This window comes from Mastigoproctus giganteus, chromosome 1, assembly GCF_048544385.1.
Source record: "Mastigoproctus giganteus isolate SK-2022 chromosome 1, ASM4854438v1, whole genome shotgun sequence".
NCBI lineage: Eukaryota > Metazoa > Arthropoda > Arachnida > Uropygi > Thelyphonidae > Mastigoproctus > Mastigoproctus giganteus.
In genome coordinates, this window is record NC_143575.1 from 85,536,653 (window position 1) to 85,563,075 (window position 26,423).

Genomic DNA, 26,423 nt, shown 5'->3' on the forward strand with positions numbered 1-26,423 from the left:
CATCATCAGTTGGTCTCACTGTATAGAATTTAAAAACTGTGTGAGACCACTGTAGTCATCTTTAAAAAAGCAAAAACCTTTACCCTTGATAACAGTCGTCTTTAATTAAATCCCACATCAATGATCACTGCCACATAGTGGTTCCTTTATCTGCAAATTCTTACTGCATGAATAATCACTGCTGATAACCAGATCAAGAGTATTACTCCCTCTGGTTGCTTCTCGAACATGCTGCTGTAGAAAACAATTGTCCAATAAATCCACAAAAGCCTTTTCATTAGAAAGATGGTTGCAGTGTGAGTACATAGCGTAGAGATTCCATTAGAAAGACAGCTGAAAGGGAGATGTGGGGAGGAAGACAAATAAGGGTGAACATGTTAACCAGCCCCATCATCGTACTGTCCTCTAGATGCACATGCAAACATTACACTAGTCTGTATGTTTACACTGGTTCTTGATGTTTCCAAAAATTATGGTGATTCTGGGTGTATTTTTTGTTCTCATTCTAAAAATCCAAACCATTTTTATCTATCACTCACAGCTTTTTTAAAAATAACAGCTGTTTTTATAAAAACCCTCTGCACATAAAGTGTGGCCACCAACAGTCTCTGACACCAGGTTCAAAGAACATTAACGAAACTGTTTCATTAAATCTAAGAACATTAGATTTAATGAAACAGTTTGTCCAAGTTCTGAATAAAGAAGAAAATTGTTTTTTTTAATTGGGGAGTGTGGCATTTGAGGCAAATTGCTGCTATGGATAAAGGGTTGGTTGAGTGGGAGAAGGCAGAGAGTAGTAATCTATGGACACTGCTCTTCGTGGACTAATGTTATTAGTGGAGTCCCCGGGGGTTCAGTGTTAGGTCCACTGTTGTTTTCTGTACTCATCAATGATATCGATGATGATATATCAGGCTTAATGTCCAAGTTTGCAGACAATATGAATGTTGGCAGGGTTGTTAAGGACACTAATGACAGTATGCTGCTGCAACAGGATCTAGAAAAGTTGAGAAGATGGGCTGAGAGGTGGCAAATGAAGTTTAACATTGACAAATGTAAAGTACTACATATGGGAGGCAGTAATCCCAGAGTAACGTATCAACTCTGTGGTACTACACTGACAGTGGTAGAGAGTGAAAAGGACCAGGGGTAATTGTGCAGGCAGGCATGAAGATTTCTCAGCAGTGCAGACGGTCTGCAAGAGTAGCTCGGTGTCTTGTCAATGATATACAGGAATTTTTCGAGTAGGGATAAGGAGGTGATTATCCCCTTGTATAAGGCAATGGTCAGGCCACACCTTGAGTACTGTATACAGGTCTGGAGGCCTCATTTTAAGAAGGATGTAGAGCTGTTGGAACGAGTACAGAGAAGGGCAACAAGATTAGTGAATAGAATGAAGGGTTGCTGTTATGAAGAAAGGCTTAAGTTTTGCAGATTACAGTGTCTGGAGACTAGGCACCTGCGAGGTGATCTGATTGAGATGTATAAAGCCTTGAATGATTTGACCATGCTCAATGCTGATGGGATTCTTCCTCTTGCTCAGAATAATCACCTGAGAGGGCATAAATTCAAATTGAGGAAAGACAGTTGTAGGATAGATGTGTAGAAGTTTGCCTTTTGCCAGCGGGTAGTTGATTGGTGGAACAGACTTCTATATTTTGTTGTGGAAGTTGATAGCCTAAATAAATTTAAGGCTGAGCTGGACAAGTATTTGGAATGAATGGAGGGGTGAAATGGAAGCGTGTTTTTTTTTTTTTTTTTGGCTGATGCTGCATAAGCTTGCTTTCTTGCATCACATGCCTCTACTAATGCTAATGCTAATTTCAAGAAATGACCCCCGAAAGCACATAGATCTATGTACCTATTCCTGGAAGCTCAAACATTGACACTGACCATAGCTAAAGTGCAATCCAGTTTGCAATAAAACAAACTTTTATTAAAAAAAAAATAATAAAATACAAACTTTAATTAAAAAACTAATATGGAATATGTGCTGGAAGTGCCCAATTTCATTATGTATACAGAAATATCTCTTTTTGAAGTGTTTGATATATGAAAGTTATATAAACATGCATTCGCTCTTTATTGGTGTGTTTGATGCAATGCTATGAAGAATATATTCAGAAATATAGTAATGCTAATGCATTCCTCAATGTTTTCCTCCAACCTTATTTATACAGCTTCTAGATATTTATTGCTTAATATCTCTTGGAATGCAAATGATCTGGAAGCAAGTGAAGAAAGTCTGCTACCTTTCTACACTCAAGGAGAGGAAAGGAAGGTACCAAAATAAACATACAATCATGAATTAGATGCTCCAAAATAAATATATGTTCTCAGAAAAATCTATTTTATGTACTACACTAAGTGCTGCTCCTACATATTACTGCTCTCAAAACAACTGCCTTCTGCCTCTTGTCTAGCCACATCTCACTTAATGTCCAAAGGTATCACATCCCCCTGTTCTCACAATTATTTTGTTATACATTATTATCACAATGGCTAAGCAATAAATGGATAACCCTGTACAACCAATTACATTAATTTAAGTCAGGGAAATCTGCAGTAGTGAGCAGTTAGTAGAATGAATTTGGAATTCATATGAATGAGAATTTTTTCTGTTGTTATTAGCATTAAAAAAAAAAAAAAAAAAAAAAAAAAAAAACATGCTGGCTCTTTGCAAAGTACTGGAAATTTTGATCAATGGCAATTGATTTTTTAGCAAACTATACTTCACACCTAGTGGTGTAACTAGGGTGAAGCAGGTGTGGCAAGTGCCCTGGGGGCCAAATTTTGGGATGCCTTTTTATGGTTAAAAAATGCAAAAATTCCAAAAGAAAGTTTTCAAGGGGCACCAATTTTTTTATTTACAATCAACCCTAGTTATGCCACTATTCACACCCCTCAAAAAATCTTTGGAAAAGACTTTGCCACAGCTACACATGACTGCCAATTACACGACAATCAAAATATATAACGTTACCAGATGTTCATTTCTCACCGGTTATGTTCTGCACTGAAAACTGCACGCTAAATGTTCAAAAATTATATACATTTTGCTGTACATAGTATATTTTTATTTTTCATTATATGTAAAAAAATGTATGAACCCAACAAAATCAGTTATACATGAAATTGGCACCTCAAAATTGTACAAGTTCACCTATTTCCATTAAAAGAAACAAAAACTGGATAAATTAAGATGGACTGAAAAATGGCATCATTTTTCAAAATTTTAAGATATAAAATTTTTATATCTTAAAGATATAAAATAAAATTTAAACTATAAGATATAAGGCATAAAATTTTAAGATAATATACCTGCAGATTTTTCTTCTCTAGGGTTATAATCTTGGAGTAGATTAACTCAGCCAGTGGTAAAGGGAATACAACTAAAAATGCATGAGATTCGAAAGATCCAAAGAGCATAAAGCTGGATAAATCATCTACATACATCTCCAACCAAGCATGTTAAACTATAGGATTACAGGGATTATATTTAATGCTGTAGGTGAAATCAAATCAAAATTCATATGCTTTACCTGCATTCAATTTTGATCTCAGAGAAACTTTCTGCTAATTTGGTGGTACCAGACTCAAGGGGGTGGAGAACAAATGATAGCTAGAGGAAATTTCTTGTCTCAGCAGAGACAAGGAGGTGATTATCCCATTGTAAGACCTGTTGTGCATACAGGTCTGGAAGCCTCATTTCGGGAAGGATATGAATCTGTTAGAACAGATGCAGAGAAGAGCAACGGAATAGCCAAGGATACAAAGGGACACTCTTACCAAGAAACACGTTCTACAAATTACAGAACTTGGAAACCAGGCACCTGCATAGAGAACTGACTGAAGTGTTTAAGGCTTTAAATGGATTAATTGAACTAAATGTTTATGGCATCCTTGTTCTTTCTCAGAAAACACACACATAAGGGAATATAAAGCTAAGTTGAAAAAGGAAATTTGCTTTCAGCCAGACTGATTGTTGGAGCAAACTACTATCTGGTGTTGTGGAAGAGAGTAGTTTGAATAAATTTAAGTAAAAAATAAATTATTAGAGGGAATGGACGGATAAAGTGGATATTTTTTTTTAATGTTCTACAAAGCTTGCTTCCTTGCATCATTTGCCACTAAGACTTGGGCATATGTTCAACTTAAAGATAAATACCAGTGCCCACAGTTCTGTTTGTTTTAAATTAGATAGCATCAACAGAATGGATGAATTCACTATATGTTTAAAAACCTGAGACATTGCCAGGACAACTGTTTCAAAGCTGACAGGTTTTTTCATCATCTGGGGGAAGAGGAGAGTCTCTATTACTGAATATGTGCTGAACAGATGGTAAAGGGCTGGACAGGATGAAATTTTAAAATTTTACCAAGTGCAACCCAAAGACAGTTCCACCCAATCTGTATCTGCACCCTAAGGCTATTGTGCCTACCTAATCCATACACAGCCCTCAGCTAAATTGGACCGAAAAGTGAAAACTAGGCCTGATGAGCCCATCCAGACCTCTTAAGTTGGCTATCGAGTGGTGTACCTTTCCATACAAACTACTAATTTCGTCAGGATTTTTTTTCTGCATCACAGCTGTACATGTAATTAATTAATTTATTTATAACTCCCTCTAATGTTTGTTCCTAGAAGTAATAACAATTCCTACTCTCTCTCTTTTTTTTTTTTTTTTTTGCATGCTTTAAGGATCTAACTTATAAATGAAACCAATATTGACTTATTCCACTTTTGTGCTCAAGGTTTAGCAGACACTAGTTGCACGACATCACTGTCTTAGGTCAAAACTGGCATACATCAATTTAGAGAATTTTGTAGAATTATTCCCCATACCACGAAGCTCCTTCATCAGCTTGTTTGATGTTTCGTTTCTACACTTATGTTTGTTTTTTTTTGTTTTTTTTGGAGCATTAGCAACTAAGGCCATATTGCTCCAGGATATGCGGTGGTCATTCCCTGACCTTTCCGCATCCTCCGTATTTGGTGGTGATGGGCTCGAACCCTGGTCTAATCAAGAAGCGTGTGCTACGCACTGCTGCTCCTTCCCACCTGGCTACGGAGGTGCCTTCTACACTTATACACTTATAAGATGCTGTAAGTTTTGCATATTTAGAACACATGATAGTGCATCCTCAACCATATTGTGGAATTAAAAACAATAGGTGCAATTCTGAACATTGTGCTGTGACTATAAATAAATGCAGAAATAAATAAATGACTATAAATAAATACTGATGTTTACGAAAGAACACACTAACCTATCTTTCATTCCATTATAGTCCTTTGCAGCTGAAATATACTTACGGGTACACCCTCCAGACTCCCTCAGTCTTAGGGTGTTTATCCCCCCCTTCCTGCTGCTTTAATCCGATAGGAAAATGACTTCTACTGCAACTACCGATAACACACACCATCTGTAGAAGTCATTTTCATATCAGGTTAAAACAGTGGTAAGGGGAGATAAACACCCTAAGACTGAGGCAGTCTGGAGGGTGTACCCATAAGAAAATTTCAGCCCACTCATGAACTCCAATAATTTGCTTTTAATAATAAGAAAAAAGTAATCAATACATTGTTATCAACTTCTACTGCCACTACCGATAACATGCATCATCTGTTTACCAAGAATGCAAGAAGCTGTGGTACCAGGAAATGCTTTTGACTGGTAAAAGTTTCCTGTGTTGGCTTTCTTTACCTTAGCCACGTGATGAAATCCAAAATCTTCAGCTTCTTTCTTATATGTTGGTCACTGCTGCTCACACTTTCCTTGCAAAGATTTCTTGATGTAATCACAATGGTTTGGGATTCTTCATCACTTTTAAACTTTATTAAATTTTGCACATCACCTTTTGTTTCTTCTTGTTCTTCGCTTGAAAGAATTCTTAGCTGGTGGAAACTAAGCAACTCTGTGCAATTTATGTGCTTTAAATTTTTCATTCAGAATCACGAGTGTGATTTTTTAATTCAGCCAGTTCATGAGTATCTGAAACCAACACATTCAAGTGACTTAGTAAATTAAATCTTACTGGCAGAACAAGCAGAAATATTGCATATGTATCTGCTTCAAATTGCAGTGAAGCTTCTTTTAATGGTGTTAAGGAAGTTTACCAGTATCTGTAGGGTCTTGTGTTGGATGTGAGACATTCTATCTTTTTCTCGGTGTTCTATTAGAATGTTTTCAGTACCTTGATAATTAGCATCAAATGATTCATACATGTTTATTCTGCTATACCAATGTGACTCGCACCCTTGATGAACAGTGGTTTTCAGGTGATGTACAAGACCAGACTGTTTGAGGTATGTCACATCTTTAAACTTGAGTGTTAATAAGTTAACACAAGGTAAGTTTGTTTCCAGGAATTCCCTTTTGAAGGTGCATTGAAAAATTCTGCATTGAAAAATTCAAAATTCTATTGATCATATGCAAACTACTGTTTAGTCTGATACACAACTGAAGGGTGCATACAATGTTAGCTCGTTCTGTTACAAAAATTAACTTGGAGAGAATGTCTGACTGAAGATCTAATTTCACAAGTCTACAATTCAATGCTTTTCTGAAATTAGTGGCAGTTTTACAATGGTCAGGAAATTCACAAGTGAACAGTACTTTATTCCTCAGCTTCCAGTTATCATCAATATAGTGCACTGTTAGCATTATGTTGGATACCAGCTTATATTCATCTGTCCACATGTCAGTAGATGCACTACATTGACATAGATCAATTAATGAGTGAATACAGGGGATGAGTGTTTTGAACAACTTTTCGGCTTCATTTTGTGCACTGTGGGAAATTCTAGTAGAGGGTGGTTACAAATCTCTAACATTCGGATTTACGTGCAGCACACAACTTTTACTAAAAACTGGGAGTACTCTATGAAGCTAGTACCAGTCACAATGTCAAAGGATCTAATGTCTTTGCAACATTGTGAAACACAAATTCTAGTCACTTCATCCTTCACTTTGTGTGGTACACATAAAGAAGGTGGATATAAGGGTTTCTCTATGCTACTTTGCCCAGCACTGATTTAAAAAAAATGACAGCTTAAATGGAAAATTCACATTTTTTCTGGCTGAGTAACTTAAAAGAGAGTGGCATTTTATGCACTGAACAGCTCCAATTTTCTCTTCAGTAATGGCATTTCACGAAACAATTTCCATACCTCATTTTTAATGTTTTTTTTTTTTCTGTCAAAATATATTCACCACTTTTTAATTTACCCTTGATTTTATCAAAATTCATTTTGAGGGCTGTGCATTCTTTTGCATATTTGAAAAAACAAGTAAAAACTCAAAACCTTTCCATAAACATTGTTCATGTGCTCAATTGCAACGTTCCTGAATGCAAGATCAGACAACGTAAGTGATCCGGAATTCAGCATTGCTAACTCTTGCTACTAATAAGTCACCAAATGCAGTTAAAAGACTACGTTTTCCCATAAAAAGCCACCAAATCAAATTTTATAACATTAAAAAAATAGAAAAGTTACCTATAAAAAAAAAAAAGAAACATTTCTTCGTTATCCATATTTCCTTCTGCTGCAACATGATTCAGAGAACAATCAGATTGAACTGCTGTGCATGTAACAGTAGTGAGTTATGAATAAGTCACAATTGATCTAATCTTGTGAAAATCAGTTCCTAGTATTTTGTATGAACAGCAGTTTATTCCCAAACTTCTTAAAGCATTTCTAACCATTTGTTGTTAGCTCACTTTACAAGTCCCCTACAATTTGAGACTTGTTGCCTTAGTTGGAAACACTGCCAACTATGACAGTTCATCCCTATCTGTACATATGAGAACTCTACTTCTTCAACACAACTATGAGGGAAGGAAGGAAGGCTTTATTACCACAGTAATTTGTTTCTGTTATGATAATCTCATTTCATGGCAAAGGCAGTTCAACTTGATTGCATTTGATTGCTAAGACAATTTCCCATTTCATTCACATTTCAACACGTTTTATTTAGCTCAATTGAATAGTCTGATTATAATAATAAGGAAATCCCCTATCTCTAGCAACAATCAGATATTCCTAGTCCACACACAGTCCTTGATTGCCCACAAAAAAGTGCCAAAAAACTTTGTGTTCTGTTTTTTCTATCAAAAGCTACCTGCTAATACAAATAACTTTTTTTTTTGGAATAAAAAATGGCTTGAGGAAGCCTGAAATACTTATAACGTTTCATAAAATTTAAATCCAAATATTACTCAACTGTACCTGTACCCAAATGTTATCTGTGCTACTCAGTCCAACCAGAGTCTGATTATGATTTGTGCTACCAGTTAATGCAGAAAGTCTCTTCAATTAAAATCAAATGCAGGTAAAATGAATGAATTTTGATTTCATTTCTATCACTGCATTGAAATACTCCTATAATCCTATAGTAATGTATTGCATAGGGAAAACATAGTCCAGTTCTAGGGGTGAAAGGTAAACATAACTTCACCCTAGGGGCCCACATCTGGTGAGTATGGGCTTGGTACACCAAGGGTCCTGAGCTGGATATTATCATTCTTCTCTTTCTTGGTGATTCATTTCTACTTCTCTCTCTCTCTCTCTCTCTCTCTCTCTCTCTCTCTCTCTCTCTCTCTCTCTCTCTCTCTCACTCTCTCTCTCTCTCTCTCTCAAGGTTACTCAGGAACTTTTTTGGCTGGTGCAGCATAAACCTCAGGCTTCCTTGCACCATATGGCTAATAATAATAATAATAATAACTGTTGTTATATTTTTAAATGGTAGTTTTACTTTTATACACTGCTTGGCTGTTCACTTATACAAAATACATTATTTAAAGACTGGCATATGTTTGTTGATACCACTGATATTAACATGTTTGCTAATATCAAGGATAGCAGCAAACAAATGTCAAACCACCTGCCAGGCAATGAGAAGCCAGTAAGCTTCAAAGCAGCTGTACTAGATGTGTCTCAGATTTTACATGTATAGCAGATACATGTAAATATAGGCTATACATGTAAAATACAGGTGTAACATATGTAAATATAGGTGATTCTATACAATTTAAAAGGATATTAGCAACTTAGGCAGAACTGTAAGTAACATTGGTCCTTGTATTGGTCCTTGAGGTTGTCACAGACATTCTCTCAGATATGCCAGACAAGCTGTATTTGCTACCTGGGAGTCTAAAACGCTGATGGAACTGATATTCGGGTGACACTCAAGTCAAGTGGACCCAATTTCGGCGAAGTCCGACGGTCTGTGTCAGCCAAATCCTCTGCTTGCACCTTCACAATCGTGGGACTGTTAGTAATCCTGGGTATAACCTCCATGCACAAGTACATGGTGGGTGACCACCCAGGTGTGAACCAACGTAAGCAGGGTTCAAGGTGTGGCGCCCACACCACAAGGAGGAACGCCGCCCCTCTATGTTACCAGGCAGTACTAGGTGGTAGATGACTCTCATCAACCGGTGAAATACCACCACTTTGCTTATTGGAGGCTCAAAGTGGTGGAACCCATGTTTAGTCTCTAGAGCTAAGTTCCGGTCAACCCTTCCCTATCTCTTCCATCATGCAGTATGATTGATGACTTTTGAGGTTATGATGAACGTCGTGGCGAGATCCAATATTCCTTACATTTCGACAGTATGGCTCTAAAACGGCATTCGCAGGCCGGCCGCTAGTTAGTACAAAGGACTGAACCTATTGGTAACTCTCTAGGAAGCTACCGGATCAGCTAGTGTATAATCTTGCTACCTCTACTCTGCCAGATAGTGACTGGAGGGAGTCCGAGTAGTGTGTATGCGGGGAGCATTGTCGAGGCCACGTTATGTCAAGGATCTGGGTACATTCTTACCACGTGTACGCCATATCCAAAAATTTCATTACTTCATACAGTATGTCCCACCCACTTTTTCTTACTATTGAATACACCATGAATTGTCAAACTAATAGAGCAAGCTTATCTGCGAAAAGATCTACACCTCCCAAGGACTTCCTAATTAATTTCACAAATATACGTGGTCTCAATTCTAATCTCAACGATGTCCATTTCCACTTGCAGTCTGCCAAACCCCATGTACTTTTTCTGAGAGAATCTCAGTTATCGGTTGATTCAACAACTGTTCATCTCAGATGCCCAAATTATTCGCTGTATGATTCCTTTTGCCTCAAAGGTGGTACTTGTGCATATGTCCATTCTGATATTCCCTGTCAGAGACTTGGCAATTTGGAATCTCCTCTCTTTGATCTTCTCTGGCTTAAAATCTCTCTACCTCATTGTGTCAAATTCATCTGTTGTCTCTACCGTTCTCCCAACTCCACTAATCACTTGGAGCTCTTTGACTTCCTCTCTTTGCAACTTGACTTTCTCCAGTCCAACTTTCCTAACAGTGAGGTAATTTTCCTCGGTGATTTTAATGTTCACAACTCCAGCTGGCTTCCGTTTTCTAGTCACACCAACCCAGCTGGTTGAGATGCTGAGGTTTTGCAATTACTAATGACCTAGCACAGATTGTTCATTTAGCTACAAGAATACCAGACAATCCTAATCATACAGCCAATACGCTTGATCTTTTTCTCACAAACAACCCTTCTAAGTACACGGTCGAAGTGAGAGGTCCTTTAGGCACATCAGATCACAACTTGGTGATTGCCTCTTCTCCAATGGAACCTTTATCTCATGGCTATTCCCAACCTCGTATTGTTTGGCATTACAAGAAGGCAAAATGGGATGACCTGCGAAACTTCTTTTCTTCTTTTCCTTGGTCGGATTACTGTTTCAAAAGTTCTGATGTCAACGGTTGCTCAGATCATGTCAGTGAAATTATTCTTGCAGGAATGGAATCCTTTATCCCACACTCCACTTTAAAATCTCGTCCCTTATCTAAACCTTGATTTTCCAATAAATGTTCTAAGGCTGTTCAAGAGAAGAATGTTGCATATCGTAATTGGCTTGTTTCTAATTCTTCAGTTTCATTTTCTGCCTACATCAAAGCTCGCAACAATTGTAAAGCAGTTATTAATCAGTCCAAACTAGAGTTTGAACAGGCTAAGAGTAGAAAACTTGTTTCTTGCCCTGATGGTAGCCGAGCATTCTGGTCTTTTGCCAAAGCTATTGGCCGCAACTTTTGCCTATCTCTGCTCCCACCTCTGTCCAAACCAGATGGTTCTGTTGTCACTTCAGCCAAGGATAAAGCTGACCTGCTAGCATCTCATTTTTCTTCCAGCTCATGTATTAATGATCTTGGTAAAACACCTCCCACCATTCCCAACACACTCCATTCAATGCCTCCTGTGGTCTTCCGTCAAAAGGATATCAGAAGGATTCTGTTGAATCTTGACGCTAAAAAAGCTCCAGGTCCTGATGGTATTTCTCCACTTGTTCTCAAAAGGTCTTCTAAACAAGCTTCCATCTTATGGTTTGCCAACTGTTTTTAGTAATTAGTTATCCAGTTTTCTCTCTGATCGCTCACTGAGGGTGATGGTAGATGGCTCTCTGTCTTCTAATTTCTCCACTAATGCCGGTTTCCCCCAAGGTTCAGTTCTTTCCCCCACTCTTTTCCTTTTGTATATCAATGACCTTCTTCCATTGACTGGAAATCCTATCCATAGTTTTGCTGATGATAGCACATTGCATTCAACTTTCCATGTTGAGAAACCTTGTCCTGCTCAATCAGCTTCAACTTCTCAAAAATCTGCTACCAATTCCTTAAATGCCGATCATCAGGTAATTTTCCAGTGGGGCAAAGACAACTTAGTTGATTTCAACCCTTCTAAAACTCAGCCTTGTCTTATATCTCGCAAAAAGGATTCTTCTGCTCCTATACTTATCTTTAGTGACACTCCGATTTCTAGGCAAAATGATATATCTGTTTTGGTGATTACCCTGACTTCGAATCTCTCTTGGCACAAGCACATTACAAATATCGCTTCCTCTGCATCTAAAAAACCTGGTTTTCTCTTTTGCTCTTGGCGTTACTTTTCTTCCAAACAGCTGCTCACTCTGTATAAATCGCAAATCTGCCCTGCCATGGAATATTGTTCCCACATCTGGGGTGGTGCCCCCAAAACCTCTCTCACGCTTCTTGATTCCATTCAGAAGAGGGCAGTTAGGTTAATTAATGATTCATCTCTAACAGAGTCTCTCCACTCGCTTTCTCATAGACGTACTGTTTCTGCTGCATGCCTCTTCTACATTAGCATTAGTGGAGGCATTTGATGCAAGAAAACAAGCTTATGCAGCACCAGCCAAAAAAAAAAATAAAGTAAAATAAATAAATAAAAAATAACCACTTCCACTTCACCCCTCTGTTCGTTCGAAATACCTGTCCAGCTGAGCCTTAAACTTATTTAGGCTATCAACTTCCACAACAAGGGATGGAAGTCTGTTCCACCAACCAACTACCCGCTGGCTAAAGGCAAAATTCTGCACATCTATCCTACATCTGTCTTTCCTCAATTTGAATTTATGCTCTCTCAGGTGGGTATTCTGAGCAAGAGGAAGAATCCCATCAGCATTGAGCATGCTCAAACCATTCAGGCCTTTGTACACCTCTATCAGATCACCTCGCTGGTGCCTAGTCTCCAGACACTGTAATTCGCAAAACTTAAGCCTTTCTTCATAAGATCACCCTTTGTTCCATTCATTAATCTTGTTGCTCTTCTCTGTACTCGTTCCTGCAGCTCTACATCCTTCTTGAAATGAGGCCTCCAGGCCTGTATACAGTACTCTAGGTGTGGCCTGACCATTGCCTTATACAAGGGAATAATCACCTCCTTATCCCTGCTAGAAAACTTCCTATACATCATTGACAATACACCATGAGCTACTCTTGAAGCCCATCTGCACTGCTCAGAGAATTTCATATCTGCCTGCACAACCACCCCCAGGTCCCTTTCATTCTCTACCACTGTCAGTGTAGTACCACAGAGTTGATACGTTGCTCTGGGGTTGCTGTTTCCAATCTGTAGTACTTTACATTTGTCAATGTTAAACTTCATTTGCCACCTCTCAGCCCATCTGCTCAACCTTTCCAGATCCTGTTGCAGCAGCACAGTGTCAGTAGTGTCCTTGACAACCCTGCCAACCTTCGTATCGTCTGCAAACTTGGACATTAAGCCTGATATACCATCATCAATATCATTTATAAATACAGAAAACAATAAAGGACCTGATACTGAACCCTGAGGGACTCCACTAATAACATTAGTCCACGATGAGCAGTGTCCATTGATTACCACTCTCTGTCTTCTCCCCCTCAACCACCCCTTTATCCATAGCAGCAATTTGCCTCCAATGCCACACTGCTCCAATTTGTGCAGCAGTCTTCCATGTGCAACAGTATCAAAAGCCTTTCTAAGATCCAAGTATATAATATCAAAGTTATTCCCTACATCCAGTTCTTTTGTAACTGCATCATAGTATCCAATCAAATTGATCAGGCAAGACTTCCCCTTAACAAAACCATGCTGTGTCCGAGCTATAACTGAAGTCTTGTCTAGATGATCCTGCGGTGCTTCTTTAACCAGTGCCTCCATTAATTTTTCGGGAACAGAAGTTAAACTCACAGGTCTATAATTACTTGTGTCAGCCTTTGATCCTCCTTTGTGAATTGGGGTCACATTTGCACATCTCCAGTCCAATGGTACCTCCCCTGAGTCCAAGGAAGCTCTCATAATTATGGCTAAGGGTTTGCTTACTTCCTTTGCTGCTTCCTTTAATATAACTGGATAGATCCCATCCACCCCAGGTGCCTTTCTTGTGTTTATCTTCAACAATTTCTCCTCCACTTTACTTTCAGTTATTACAAGATTCTCTAGCTTACTGCCAGAGTTGAATACACCTCCGGCATTCCCCTCGCTGAATAACTCCTCATGTGTGAATGTCGATGCAAAATATTCATTTAGTTTGTTAGCTACCTGAGCAGGATCATCAACAGTTGACCCATTGATAACAAGTGGACCAATCTGATTCATCCCCTTCCTTCTAGAGTTTACATAAGTAAAGAACGCTTTGCTGTTTTTCTTTGCATCCCTTGCCAAAGATTTCTCATAATCTGCCTTCGCCTGCCTAACCTCCTTTGTAACTTGGTTACAGATCAACTTGTATCTATCATAGGCTTCTGTGTCACGTGTTAATTTGTATGTATCCCATGCATTTTTCTTCTCTGCCATATGTCTCATTAGTTCATCTGACATCCATTTACGCCTAAACCTTGAACAATATAATATTTCTTAGTTGGTGTGTAAAGCCTAGTAGCTTCCAAGATAAGTTCCTTGCATGCTTCCCATTTTGAATTTGCTGTTGGTAACATCATCAGTTGATCCCACTGTATAGAATTTAAATACTGTCTCAGTCCATCGTAGTCGCCTTTACGAAAGCAATACCCCTTCCCTTTACCCCTAGTGGTAGTTACCTCTTTGAGTAAATCCCACTTCAGAACACTGTGATCACTGCCACCTAGTGGTTCATTTATCTGCAGATTCTTAATGCATGAAGAATCACTACTGATAATCAAATCAAGAGTATTACTTCCTCTAGTTGCCTCCCGAACATGCTGATGTAGAAAACAATCATCCAATAAATCCACAAAAGCCTTGCTAGTGTGTGAGTGACCAGTCCCCAAATTCCAGTCAATATCTGGGAAATTACAATCCCCATTATAAGACTCTCTGATTTACTGGCCCACTCTATTTCTCTGTACAGTTTCTTATTATACTCATCAGAGTCATTAGGCCTATAGCACACTCCTACTCTCAATTTTGATCTCCCAATGCTAATGTCACAACAAACTGACTCGACACTGCACTGTCCAGCGATGTCGACTGGCTTCACTTACTTGGATTTTATGTATTTCTTAACTAATAGCATAACCCCTCCTCCCTTTCTATCCTGTCTATCCTTTCTGTAGACATTGTACTCCCCAAATTCCAGTTCTGCTTTCCTTATATCTGTGTGGCACCACGTCTCTGAAATCCCAACAATATCTGCCTTTGATGTTTTGAGCAATACCTCAAATTCATCAAATTTATTTACTAAACTCCTAGCATTGGTGTACACGCAAGTGTACATGCACCTGCTCTTCCTCTTAGCCACCCTAACACAACCCATGTGTTTACTTGTACCCCCATGATTCCCAGCAGTCTCTGAAATATCCTGCATCTTATTTTCCAGGCTGCTGCTCATTCCAATAGAAGCATTGCAAGAATCACTTTCTCCTCTGCCAGTGGCTACTGTTAATCTATTAATCCTTGTATCCCCCAATCTAGCAGTTTTCCGACCCACCTAACACTGCCTCGATAGCATCAGCAAACATTCTTGCACCCTTTTTATTTAAGTGTATTCCATCCCTGTAGAAGCAATCTCTCCTGTTAACAAGTACAGACCAGGCTGAAAAAAATTCTACCCCTTGAGCCCTGCACAATCTTTCCAGGGCCGAATTGATCGACAGGGCTCTCATCATATACTCCCTCCTATCGTGTCTGGGCAGAATTGCAGACACTTTCAAATTCAACCCTACAGATACCTACATGGGCACTGTTCTTCTGAACTGGCTTCTATAATTCCTGCTCTCTCTTTCAAAACAGTCCAAACACGTGCCACCACCAGCCAACATCCATTTACTGTCCAACTTCAAACCCACAGAACCAACTTTTCATCTTCCTCATTTATTTATTCAACTGCCGTTTTCTGGAACAACCTTCCTTCATACGTATTTCCTGAAAATTACAATCTACAGAAGTTCAAGTCCAGTGTCAACAAATATCTTCTTTCGTCTTCTTAACCTCCAACCCAGGCACGGTACTAAGTACTATAGGTTCTAATACCTCTCGTGTTTGGGGTTCACATAAAAAAAAAAAAAAAAAAAAAAAAACATTTTTGTCTTTAAGTTGAACATAAGCCCAAGCTTTTCAGCTAAGTACTTGGCACTTGGTCCAAATACTTAGCTGAAAAGTACTTGGACTTGCTCTAAAGTACTTGGACAAATCAAATGCAGATTAAGTGTATAAATTTTGATCATAATCATGTTAACTGCCAAAAACAATATTACAGACCACATACTAAAAGTCACAAATGTTAGTAAGACAATCTTATCTCCACTGTGGCTGTGAACAGATGGTTGCAAAATTTGAAGAATAACACTGAAAAAAACAATACACAATGGTAAGACTTTCTCATCACTTGTGGCAGTTATACAGAGAAGAGAAAATTAAAATTAAATACTGGACTGTAGTGAGAAAGAAAAACACAAAAATCCTAATGCTAATTTTGATAAAGTAAGTACTAATGAAATATCTGTAACTCTTCTATTAGTGGCTTTTCTCTGTATTTTATCTTTATTTTCCATGTTTTTGCACTCTTAACATAACTTACAGCAGAAACAAGATAATCTTGGTAAACACGTGTCTTTTGAAAGTGCCTCCCAAACTATTATCTCAAAATCAATGCAGTGTCATGCTAAAATAGGTATAAACAGAACTTTTGGATTTCTATAAACAATGGAACAAACCATTCTTTTCTGTCATTTTTTAATATATAATAAAATTAAAGATAATTTATATTCACTCCTTACTTTGAGCTTACTTTATCTGGAGGAAAATTCAACTTAAAATAAAATCACTACTTACTACAAAGTCCGATACATTTCTCCTAACTATGTACACAGTGGGAAGACATTTCTGAAATAATAAAAAATAAAAATAAAAAATAGATAAATTTAAGAAAAATTATTTACAGTTATTTAAAGAAATATTATTTGAACAAAACTTTATATCTGTTATTAATTGCCAAGAAATATATAATGAATATACAACCAGTTGTCATTTACAAAGCTGCAGAAAACTAAATCTAAAAAAAAAAAAATAATAATAACTTCACTTCAATCCTTCTAAAACTCAGTTCTGTCATATCTTGTGAAAAGGAAGCTACTGCTACTATGGTTATCATCAACGACACTCAGATCTCTAGACAAGATCACGTATCTCTGTTACAGATTACCCCAAGTTCTAATCTCTCTTAGCATAAGCACATCGCAAATATTGCTTCCTCTGCATCTAAAAAACTGGGTTTTCTCTTTAGCTCTCAGTGTTACTTTTCTTCTAAACAACTCCTTACTTTATACAAATTTCAAACCCACCCTAACGTGGAATATTGTCCCACATCTGGGGTTGTGGCCCCAAAACCTTTTTCAGGAATCTAAATCCATTCAAAAGTGGACAGGCAAGTTAATTAATGACTCCTCTCTTACAGAGTCAGTCAGTCAGTCTCTCTCTCTCTCTCTCTCACACATAGCTGTTCTGTTTCTGCTGCATGCCTTTTCTATAGATACTTCCATGGGCACTGTTCTTCTGAATTGTCATCTATATTTCTCCCCCCCCCCCTCTCTCTCTCTCTCTCTCTCTCTCTCTCTCTCTCTCTCTTCCAAACCATTCAAACATCTGCCACAACCAGTCACCAACCATTTACTGTCAAACTTCAAAATCAACTTTTCTTCTTCCTCATTTATTCCTTTAACTTCTGTTTTTCTGAAACAGCCTTCCTTCACATGTATTTCCTGAATAGTAAAATTTAAAGACATTAAAGTCTAATGTCAACAAGTATCTTCTGTCTTCTCGACAGTACTAAAGATTCTAATACCTTTCATGTCTGTTATGAAAGGTATTAGAATCTTAGGTTTTCTTAAAAAAATATAGAAAAATGTATGGTATGCACCACCATCACTGGAATAACCTAGCAGTATTATACTTTTAACTCTTAGTGTCTGTGGTATTTTTAAATTAAAATTAGATTAAAATCATCCTCAGCAAAGCAAAAAATTCAAAGTAGTAGGAATGCTTTGGCTTGAGAGAGAACTATATACAGTGTGCTTCTTGCCATCTCTTTGCAAAATTATCTCTGTGTGTTTTGATGCAGGGAGAGTGAGGAAATTAAGCACCAATTCAGCACTCTGTTGGACTTATTTGAAAGCTTGAAGAACACAGTTGATGACCTTAAAAGTTAAAACAGAGGGACCTGCACCCTTGGCAAATTCTTGCTACGTGCCTCTTTTCAATAATTGGTAAAATCATAATAAATAATAAGTACAGTTGGACCTCTGTTTAACAAACTTCTTTATAGCAAATTTTTCTATTTAGAGATAAATGTTTTCTTCTTACCGAATTTTTTTAGAATTCGCTAAATAGAATTTTATTCTTTACCGAATTTCTTTATTTTAGAATTTTTTTTTATTTTTTTCGTTTTATGGAAACGAAAATTTTCCGTATAACGACTGCATTACAAGACTTAACTGGGTACACATCATTCGCATCCCTGGCCTTCAAGCAAGCAATAGTGCTGTTGTTATGCTCGAATTAAAAGATAAAGAGATTACCATCTGCAACTCAGTGGGACCCGTAAAACCTATCCATCTACCTGTCCCACATACCAAGAAGTCGAGCTGGTCAACTACTTTCTGTGTATTCATAGCCAGTGGGCAGACCAAGGTGTATTAAACATTCAGACATTAGGCTCTGGACAACCTTCTATTGTAAGCACCCTATCAGAGATTTAGAAGAGAGTGGTTTCCCTTTATATTGACAAGCAGTCATCTGTTTTTTCGTGGAAGTGAAATGGCACCGTTTCAAAGCTATTAGCCTATCATCGAGCACAGAGGAAATGATGATATGAGACAGAGGAAATGATGCCTTGAGACAGAGGAAATGATGCCTCCCTCACTACTATCATAGTTTTTTCTTAAGAGTTATCTATAGTGTATCCACACCGATATTATATAAATATAAAACTCTTACTCTTAACATATTATGCCTTGTTGCGTTTAGTTATTTTAAGTTATTTCACTTTGTACTTTTGTTGCTAACAAATTAATAAATTCATTCTGAATTTCTGGAGATAAATAATTAGTGTGGTGTTTAATATGAGATTCCAGAGCATTTTTCATACCAAAGTCAAATTGGCTGACAAATTTTATTAAGTTTAAAAATACGCCACAATTTTTTTTTTGGTATCGATATTACTAGTATGTCCACGAAATGCCAAATTATTTTCAGCACAGAACAATATACATTTCAATATATGACGCCATTTCGAAATTTCGCTTCTTAGTGCTGCTTGTACAGCGTCGTCAATTAGTCCACCTTTTTGAAGATCCTTTTCTAATAATTTCCAATTTGTGAAATTGTTTATGTGTCGTTGTAATGAATTCTCGTGAAAAAGAACATTTGGACTTAGATGTTTCCAATCCTTAAATCCACCTGAGCTGCAAAATGGAACATTATTTGTGCCAGATATAAATAAGAGGCACAGAAAACAATATATTGCATCTTTGTTTTTGCAATAAAATAACCATTCCCTCTCTTTTTGTTTTTCAATACCTTCATTTTTGTATTTCCAAGAATTATTGAAACATCGGCAATTAGTGACAAGTTACGTATATTTAAGACTATATGTTCGGGACCGAGTTGCACCATAAGAGATCTGTTTTTGTGGGTATTAAAGTTCCATGTGGTCAGATTATTAAGATTCAGACTTATATGTTCATTGTTAATATTATTACTGCCAACTGTTGTTGGTTATTGTCCACACTTTCTAAATTCTTTTAAAATAACTTCCAACTGTTTGAACTTTTTCTTGGACTTCCATTTCAGTGGCATCATCATTTGTTTCATCTTCATTCGAATCATGTTTGTTTTCTTTGTCACTTTCAGGTTTGGAGTGCTTATTGTAAGTCAGTTTTGTAAACTATCGGAATGTTTTTTTTTTAATTTCCTCTTTATGGTCTTTCTGCATGGTACTGATGTCCACTTTTTTCTTTGGTGGCATGTCTAAAATTGATTTGGCCTTTATTGTTTTATTTAAATTATAAATCACAATATTCACGATTACCTGTTTATATAGCAATCACAAAAACACTATAACTTATAACTTATTCAGTTTGTACACAATGTGTGAATTGCGAACTACTGTGCATTTGAGCATGCACTGATGAAGGGATCACCTGATTGATCCCTTCAAAGTTACATTCTGGACAGCAAATAGATCTATGATACTATGCAGTATGTACTCAGATGTAAGGATGCATGCAGGCTTGAATTGCCATGTGAAAATTAATTTTCACCGCCCCCGTGCTGTCATCTTCATTCGATATCATCGAGGGGAGCCATTTCGTCAGCTAGCCTTGGGTGTCGAAATAGCTTGGCACTGTACTGATGTGGCCTGTCAATGGAGCCCTTCTCCTGTCGGTGCCCTTGGCACCTGCCCCAATGCCAAGGCATTCCTATGCCACTGCTGATCACTACACCCATGCATCACAGGACTCAATGATACCCTAAACAACAGAATGCACTGGTCTCACAGGATATAACTATTGTTGGTGACTACTGACAGGTAAATTGGGAAATATATTTTTTAAAAAGGATAGGTGGAACAAACTTCTTTATAGAAAATTTTTCTATTTAGAGATAAATGTTTTCTTCTTACTGAATTTTTTTAGAATTCGCTAAATAGAATTTTATTCTTTACCGAATTTTTTTATTTTTTTTGTTTTATGGAAACGAAAATTTTCCGTATAACGACTGCATTACAAGACTTAACTGGGTACACATCATTCGCATCCATGGCCTTCAAGCAAGCAATAGTGCTGTTGTTATGCTCGAATTAAAAGATAAAGAAATTACCATAAAGAGTGGGACCCAGGATATGTCTACTAGGGGTAAAAGCTGATGACACAGTACAGCAGCTATCATCTTTTATGGACGCAAAAGGTGATACTGTTGTGCATGTTGTTACTAATGATAATAACAATACAATACTTAAGTATGGGACAATGCTGAGAAAAAGCTACGAGCTAGGATTAAATTTGAAAGTGTCTGCAATTCTGCCCAGACACAATAGGAGAGAGTATATGATGAGAGCCTTGTCAATCAATTTGCTCTAGAGAGACTGTGCAAAGCTCGTGGCTAGAATTTTTCTCAGCATAGATTTTTTTCTTGTTCACAGGAAACGCTGTTTTCACAAGATGCACTTAAACAGAAGGGGAGCAAGAACATTTGCTGATGCTATCAAGGTGTTAGGTGCATTGGAAACTGTTAGTTGGGGGGGGGGAGATACAAAAACTAACAGATTAATAGCAGCCATAAGCAGAGATGTAACTGATTCTTGCACCCTTATAGGACCACCTAATAAAATAAATAATGATAATAAAAAAAAAATTCTTCTATTGGGACAATATACAATACATAAAAAATTGCTTCTACCTGAAAGGCAAGATGTCCGGGATTACAATGCCTGCTAGGGTCCTCATGAAACAAGCAAATATATGGACTGTGCCAACATTACAAAGAGTAAAAACAGCTGCATATATACTAATGTTATGAGTTTAGTAAACAATTCGAATGAATTTGAAGTACTGGTAAAATCATCAAATGTGGACACTGTAGGATTATTGGAGACAGGGTGCCACTCAGGCATAAGAAATGCAGAATTTGAATATGGGGGGTGCAATATGTACAGAATGGACTTTTTTTTATTTCTTATGTGGAAGTGGTACTGAGCCAGACTATGGCTTGTTTGTTTGTTTGTTATTTGGTTTTTAGGAGCATTAGCAACTAAGGCCATATTGCTCTGGGATACGCAGTGGTCATTCCCTGACCTTTCCGCATCCTCCGTATTTGGTGGTGATGGGCTCGAACTCCGGTCTAATCAAGAAGCGTGTGCTATACACTGCTGCTCCTTTCCACCTGGCTACGGAGGCGCCAGATGGAAAGGAGCGCCAGAGTGTATGTTAAGATAGATACTCTACCCAGCAAAGCTGATCAGAGCAGTGATGTGAATTTTTGCAGTATAGCATTAGGTTATGTTGCCTGTGCTGAGTGATTGGCCTTTTAGTCTAGAGTATAGCCGAGTATGGCACACACACACTGGTTTCTACACTTTCCCCATGGATGTAAGCTATCTACTATTGTTGTACCAAATTTTGGAATGATAAGTAAATCCAGATTGTGTTCCACAATAACAGGGTCAAAAAAAGAAGAAAAAAACTTTTAAAATCTCAGCTTCAAGGATGGATTTGTACAGAAAGGACTTTTTTGTTGTTGTTTTCTTTTTAGCATTAGCATTAGTAGAGGCATATGATGCAAGAAAGAAAGCTTATGCAGCATCTGCCAAAAAAAAACACGCTCCCATTTCACCCATCCGTTCATTCCAAGTACCTGTCCAACTCAACCTTAAATTTATTTAGGCTATCAATTTCCACAACAAAGGATGGAAGTCTGTTCCACCAACCAACCACCCGCTGGCTAAAGACAAATTTCCGCACATCTATCCTACATCTGTCTTTTCTCAATTTGAATTTATGCCCTCTCAAATGATTATTCTGAGCAAGAGGAAGAATTCCATCAGCATTGAGCATGCTCAAACCATTCAAGACTGTATACACCTCAATCAGATCACCTCGCAGGTGCCTTTTCTTGTATAAAGGTCCTGAGCCAGACTTTGCCATCAATGGATGCCATCAGTGGATGGCATAAGCTGCTATCTACTTCTCTCAAAGGCTGATTACTCAACACAAACAACACAACCTAATGCTGTACTACAAAAACGTATTGTATTTGCCACTATTTTTTTTTTTTTTTTATGAGAACCCCAAACACGAGAGGTATTATAACCTATAGTACTTAGTACCGTGCTGGGGTTGGAGATTGAGAAGACGAAAGAAGATATTTGTTGACATTGGACTTGAACTTCTGTAGATTGTAATTTTCAGGAAATACGTATGAAGGAAGGTTGTTCCAGAAAACGGCAGTTGAATGAATAAATGAGGAAGATGAAAAGTTGGTTCTGTGGGTTTGAAGTTGGACAGTAAATGGATGTTGGCTGGTGGCGGCACGTGTTCGGACTGTTTTGAAAGAGAGAGAGAGAGAGAGAGCGGGAATTATAGAAGCCAATTCAGAAGAACAGTGCCCATGGAAGTATCTGTAGAAGAGGCATGCAACAGAAACAGTGCGTCTATGAGACAGCGAGTGGAGAGACTCTGTTAGAGATGAATCATTAATTAACCTAACTGCCCTCTTCTGAATGGAATCAAGAAGCCTGAGAGAGGTTTTGGGGGTACCACCCCAGATGTGGGAACAATATTCCATGGCAGGGCGGATTTGCGATTTATACAGAGTGAGCAGCTGTTTGGGAGAAAAGTAACGCCGAGAGCAAAAGAGAAAACCAAGTTTTTTAGATGCAGAGGAAGCAATATTTGTAATGTGCTTGTGCCAAGAGAGATTAGAAGTCAGGGTAATCCCCAAAAGAGATATATCATTTTGCCTAGAAATCGGAGTGTCACTAAAGATAAGCATAGGAGCAGAAGAATCCTTTTTGCGAGATATAAGACAAGACTGAGTTTTAGAAGGGTTGAAATCAACTAAGTTGTCTTTGCCCCACTGGAGAATTACCTGAAGATCGGCATTTAAGGAATTGGTAGCAGATTTTCGAGAAGTTGAAGCTGATTGAGCAGAATAAGGTTTCTCAAACTGGAAAGTTGAATGCAATGTGCTATCATCGGCAAAACTATGGATAGGATTTCCAGTCAATGGAAGAAGGTCATTGATATACAAGAGGAAAAGAGTGGGGGAAAGAACTGAACCTTGGGGGACACCGGCATTAGTGGAGAAGTTAGAAGACAGAGAGCCATCTACCATCACCCTCAGTGAGCGATCAGAGAGAAAACTGGATAACCAATTACTAAAAACAGTTGGCAAACCATAAGATGGAAGCTTGTTTAGAAGACCTTTATGCCAAACACGATCAAAAGCCTTTGAGATGTCAAGAGCAACTACTTGTGTTTCACCGAACCTTTCCATTGAATTAGTCCATAAATGGGTAACATAAGCCAGAATATCACCAGTGGATCGACACTGACGGAATCCATACTGGCGATCGTTGATCAGACGGAAGGTTTCTAGGTAGTTAAAGAGTTGGCGGTTAATTGATTTCTCCATTACTTTAGAAAGAGTAGAAGTAATTGCAATGGGACGATAATTGGATGGGAGGGATTTGTCACCCTTTTTAGGAACTGGCTGGATATGAGCAAATTTCCAAGCAGAAGGAAAAACACCTTTGGAATAAGAAAGTGAAAAAAGGCGGCAAAGAATAGGAGTAAGTTCAGGAGCACAGGTTTTGAGAACAAGTGGAGAAATACCATCAGGACCTGGAGCTTTCTTAGCATCAAGATTCATCAAAATCCTTCTGATATCCTTTTGACGGAAGACCACAGGAGGCACTGAATGGAGCGTGTTAGGAATGGTGGGAGGTGTTTTACCAAGATCATTAATACATGAGCTCAAAGAAAAATGGGATGCTAGCAGGTCAGCTTTATCCTTGGCTGAAGTGACAACAGAACCATCTGGTTTGGACAGAGGTGGGAGCAGAGATGGGCAAAAGTTGCGGCCAATAGCTTTGGCAAGAGACCAGAATGCTTGGCTACCATAAGGGCAAGAAGCAAGTTTTCTAATCTTAGCCTGTTCAAACTCTAGTTTGGACTGATTAATAACTGCTTTACAATTGTTGCGAGCTTTGGTGTAGGCAGAAAATGAAACTGAAGAATTAGAAACAAGCCAATTACGATATGCAACGTTCTTCTCTTGGACAGCCTTAGCACATTTATTGGAAAACCAAGGTTTAGATAAAGGACGAGATTTTAAAGTGGAGTGTGGGATAAAGGATTCCATTCCTGCAAGAATAATTTCACTGACACGATCTGAGCAAACGTTGACATCAGAAGTTTTGAAACAGTAATCAGACCAAGGAAAAGAAGAAAAGAAGTCTCGCAGGTCATCCCATTTTGCATTCTTGTAATGCCAAACAATACGAGGTTGGGAATAGCCATGAGATAAAGGTTCCATTGGAGAAGAGGCAATCACCAAGTTGTGATCTGAAGTGCCTAAAGGACCTCTCACTTCAACCTTGTACTTAGAAGGGTTGTTTGTGAGAAAAAGATCAAGCGTATTGGCTGTATGATTAGGATTGTCCGGTATTCTTGTAGGTAAATGAACAATCTGTGCTAGGTCATTAGTAATTGCAAAAGCCTCAGCATCTCGACCTGCTGGGTCGGTGTGACTAGAAAACGGAAGCCAGCTGGAGTTGTGAACGTTAAAATCACCAAGGAAAATTACCTCACTGTTAGGAAAGTTGGACTGGAGAAAGTCAAGTTGCAAAGAGAGGAAGTCAAAGAGCTCCAAGTGATTAGTGGAGTTGGGAGAACGGTAGAGACAACAGATGAATTTTACACAATGAGGTAGAGAGATTTTAAGCCAGAGAAGATCAAAGAGAGGAGATTCCAAATTGCCAAGTCTCTGACAGGGAATATCAGAACGGACATATGCACAAGTACCACCTTTGAGTCGAAAGGAATCATACAGCAAATAATTTGGACATCTGAGATGAGCAGTAGTTGAATCAACTGATAACTGAGATTCAGTCAGAAAAAGTACATGGGGTTTGGAAGACTGCAAGTGGAAATGCATCGTTGAGATTAGAATTGAGACCACGTATATTTGTGAAATGAATTAGGAAGTCCTTGGGAGGTTTAGATCTTTTCGCAGATAAGCTTGCTCTATTAGTTTGACAATTCATGGTGTATTCAATAGTAAGAAAAAGTGGGTGGGACATGCTGTATGAAGTAATGAAATTTTTGGATATGGCATACATGTGGTAAGAATATACCCAGATCCTTGACATAACGTGGCCTCGACAATGCTCCCCGCATACACACTACTCGGACTCCCTCCAGTCACTATCTGGCAGAGTAGAGGTAGCAAGATTATACACTAGCTGATCCGGAAGCTTCCTAGAGAGTTACCAATAGGTTCAGTCCGGTGTACTAACTAGCGGCCGGCCTGCGAACACCGTTTTAGAGCTGTACCCTTGAAATGTAAGGAATATTGGATCTCGCCACGACATTCATCATAACCTCAAAAATCATCAATCATACTGCATGATGGAAGAGATAGGGAAGGGTTGGCCGGAACTTAGCTCTGGAGACTAAACATGGGTTCCACCACTTCAAGCCTCCAATAAGCAAAGTGGTGGTATTTCACCGGTTGATGAGCGTCATCTACCACCTAGCAACTATACCCAGCAAAGCCAATCAACTTATCAATATAGTGGCAAATACAATACATTTGTGTAGTATAACATTAGGTTGTGTTGTTTGTGTTGAGTAATCAGCCTTTGAGAGAAGTAGATAGCAGCTTATGCCATCCACTGATTTCCACCCTTTCCCAGTTGGAGGTGAGCCAGACTGTACAATCATTCCATATATATATATATATATATATATCACTTACTGATAAAACTCACCCTGTTATCCACAGAACAGGATCAGTAAAAAAATATATATAAATAAAATATATAAAACAAAAAAAATTCTCCTGCATATCAATTCATGGTCTAATGTTCTTAGTT

General features: G+C 38.1%; 1 protein-coding gene across 1 annotated transcript in view; it reads right to left on the minus strand.

The window, feature by feature from the left end:
• LOC150090961 (putative citrate synthase 2, mitochondrial) overlaps positions 1–26,423 on the minus strand; it is a 162,850-nt gene that overhangs the window by 98,743 nt on the left and 37,684 nt on the right. The window contains exon 2 of the mRNA XM_090380863.1: positions 16,604–16,654. Coding sequence (XP_090236989.1) covers positions 16,604–16,654 — 51 coding nt within the window. The remainder of the gene's footprint in view (positions 1–16,603; positions 16,655–26,423) is intronic.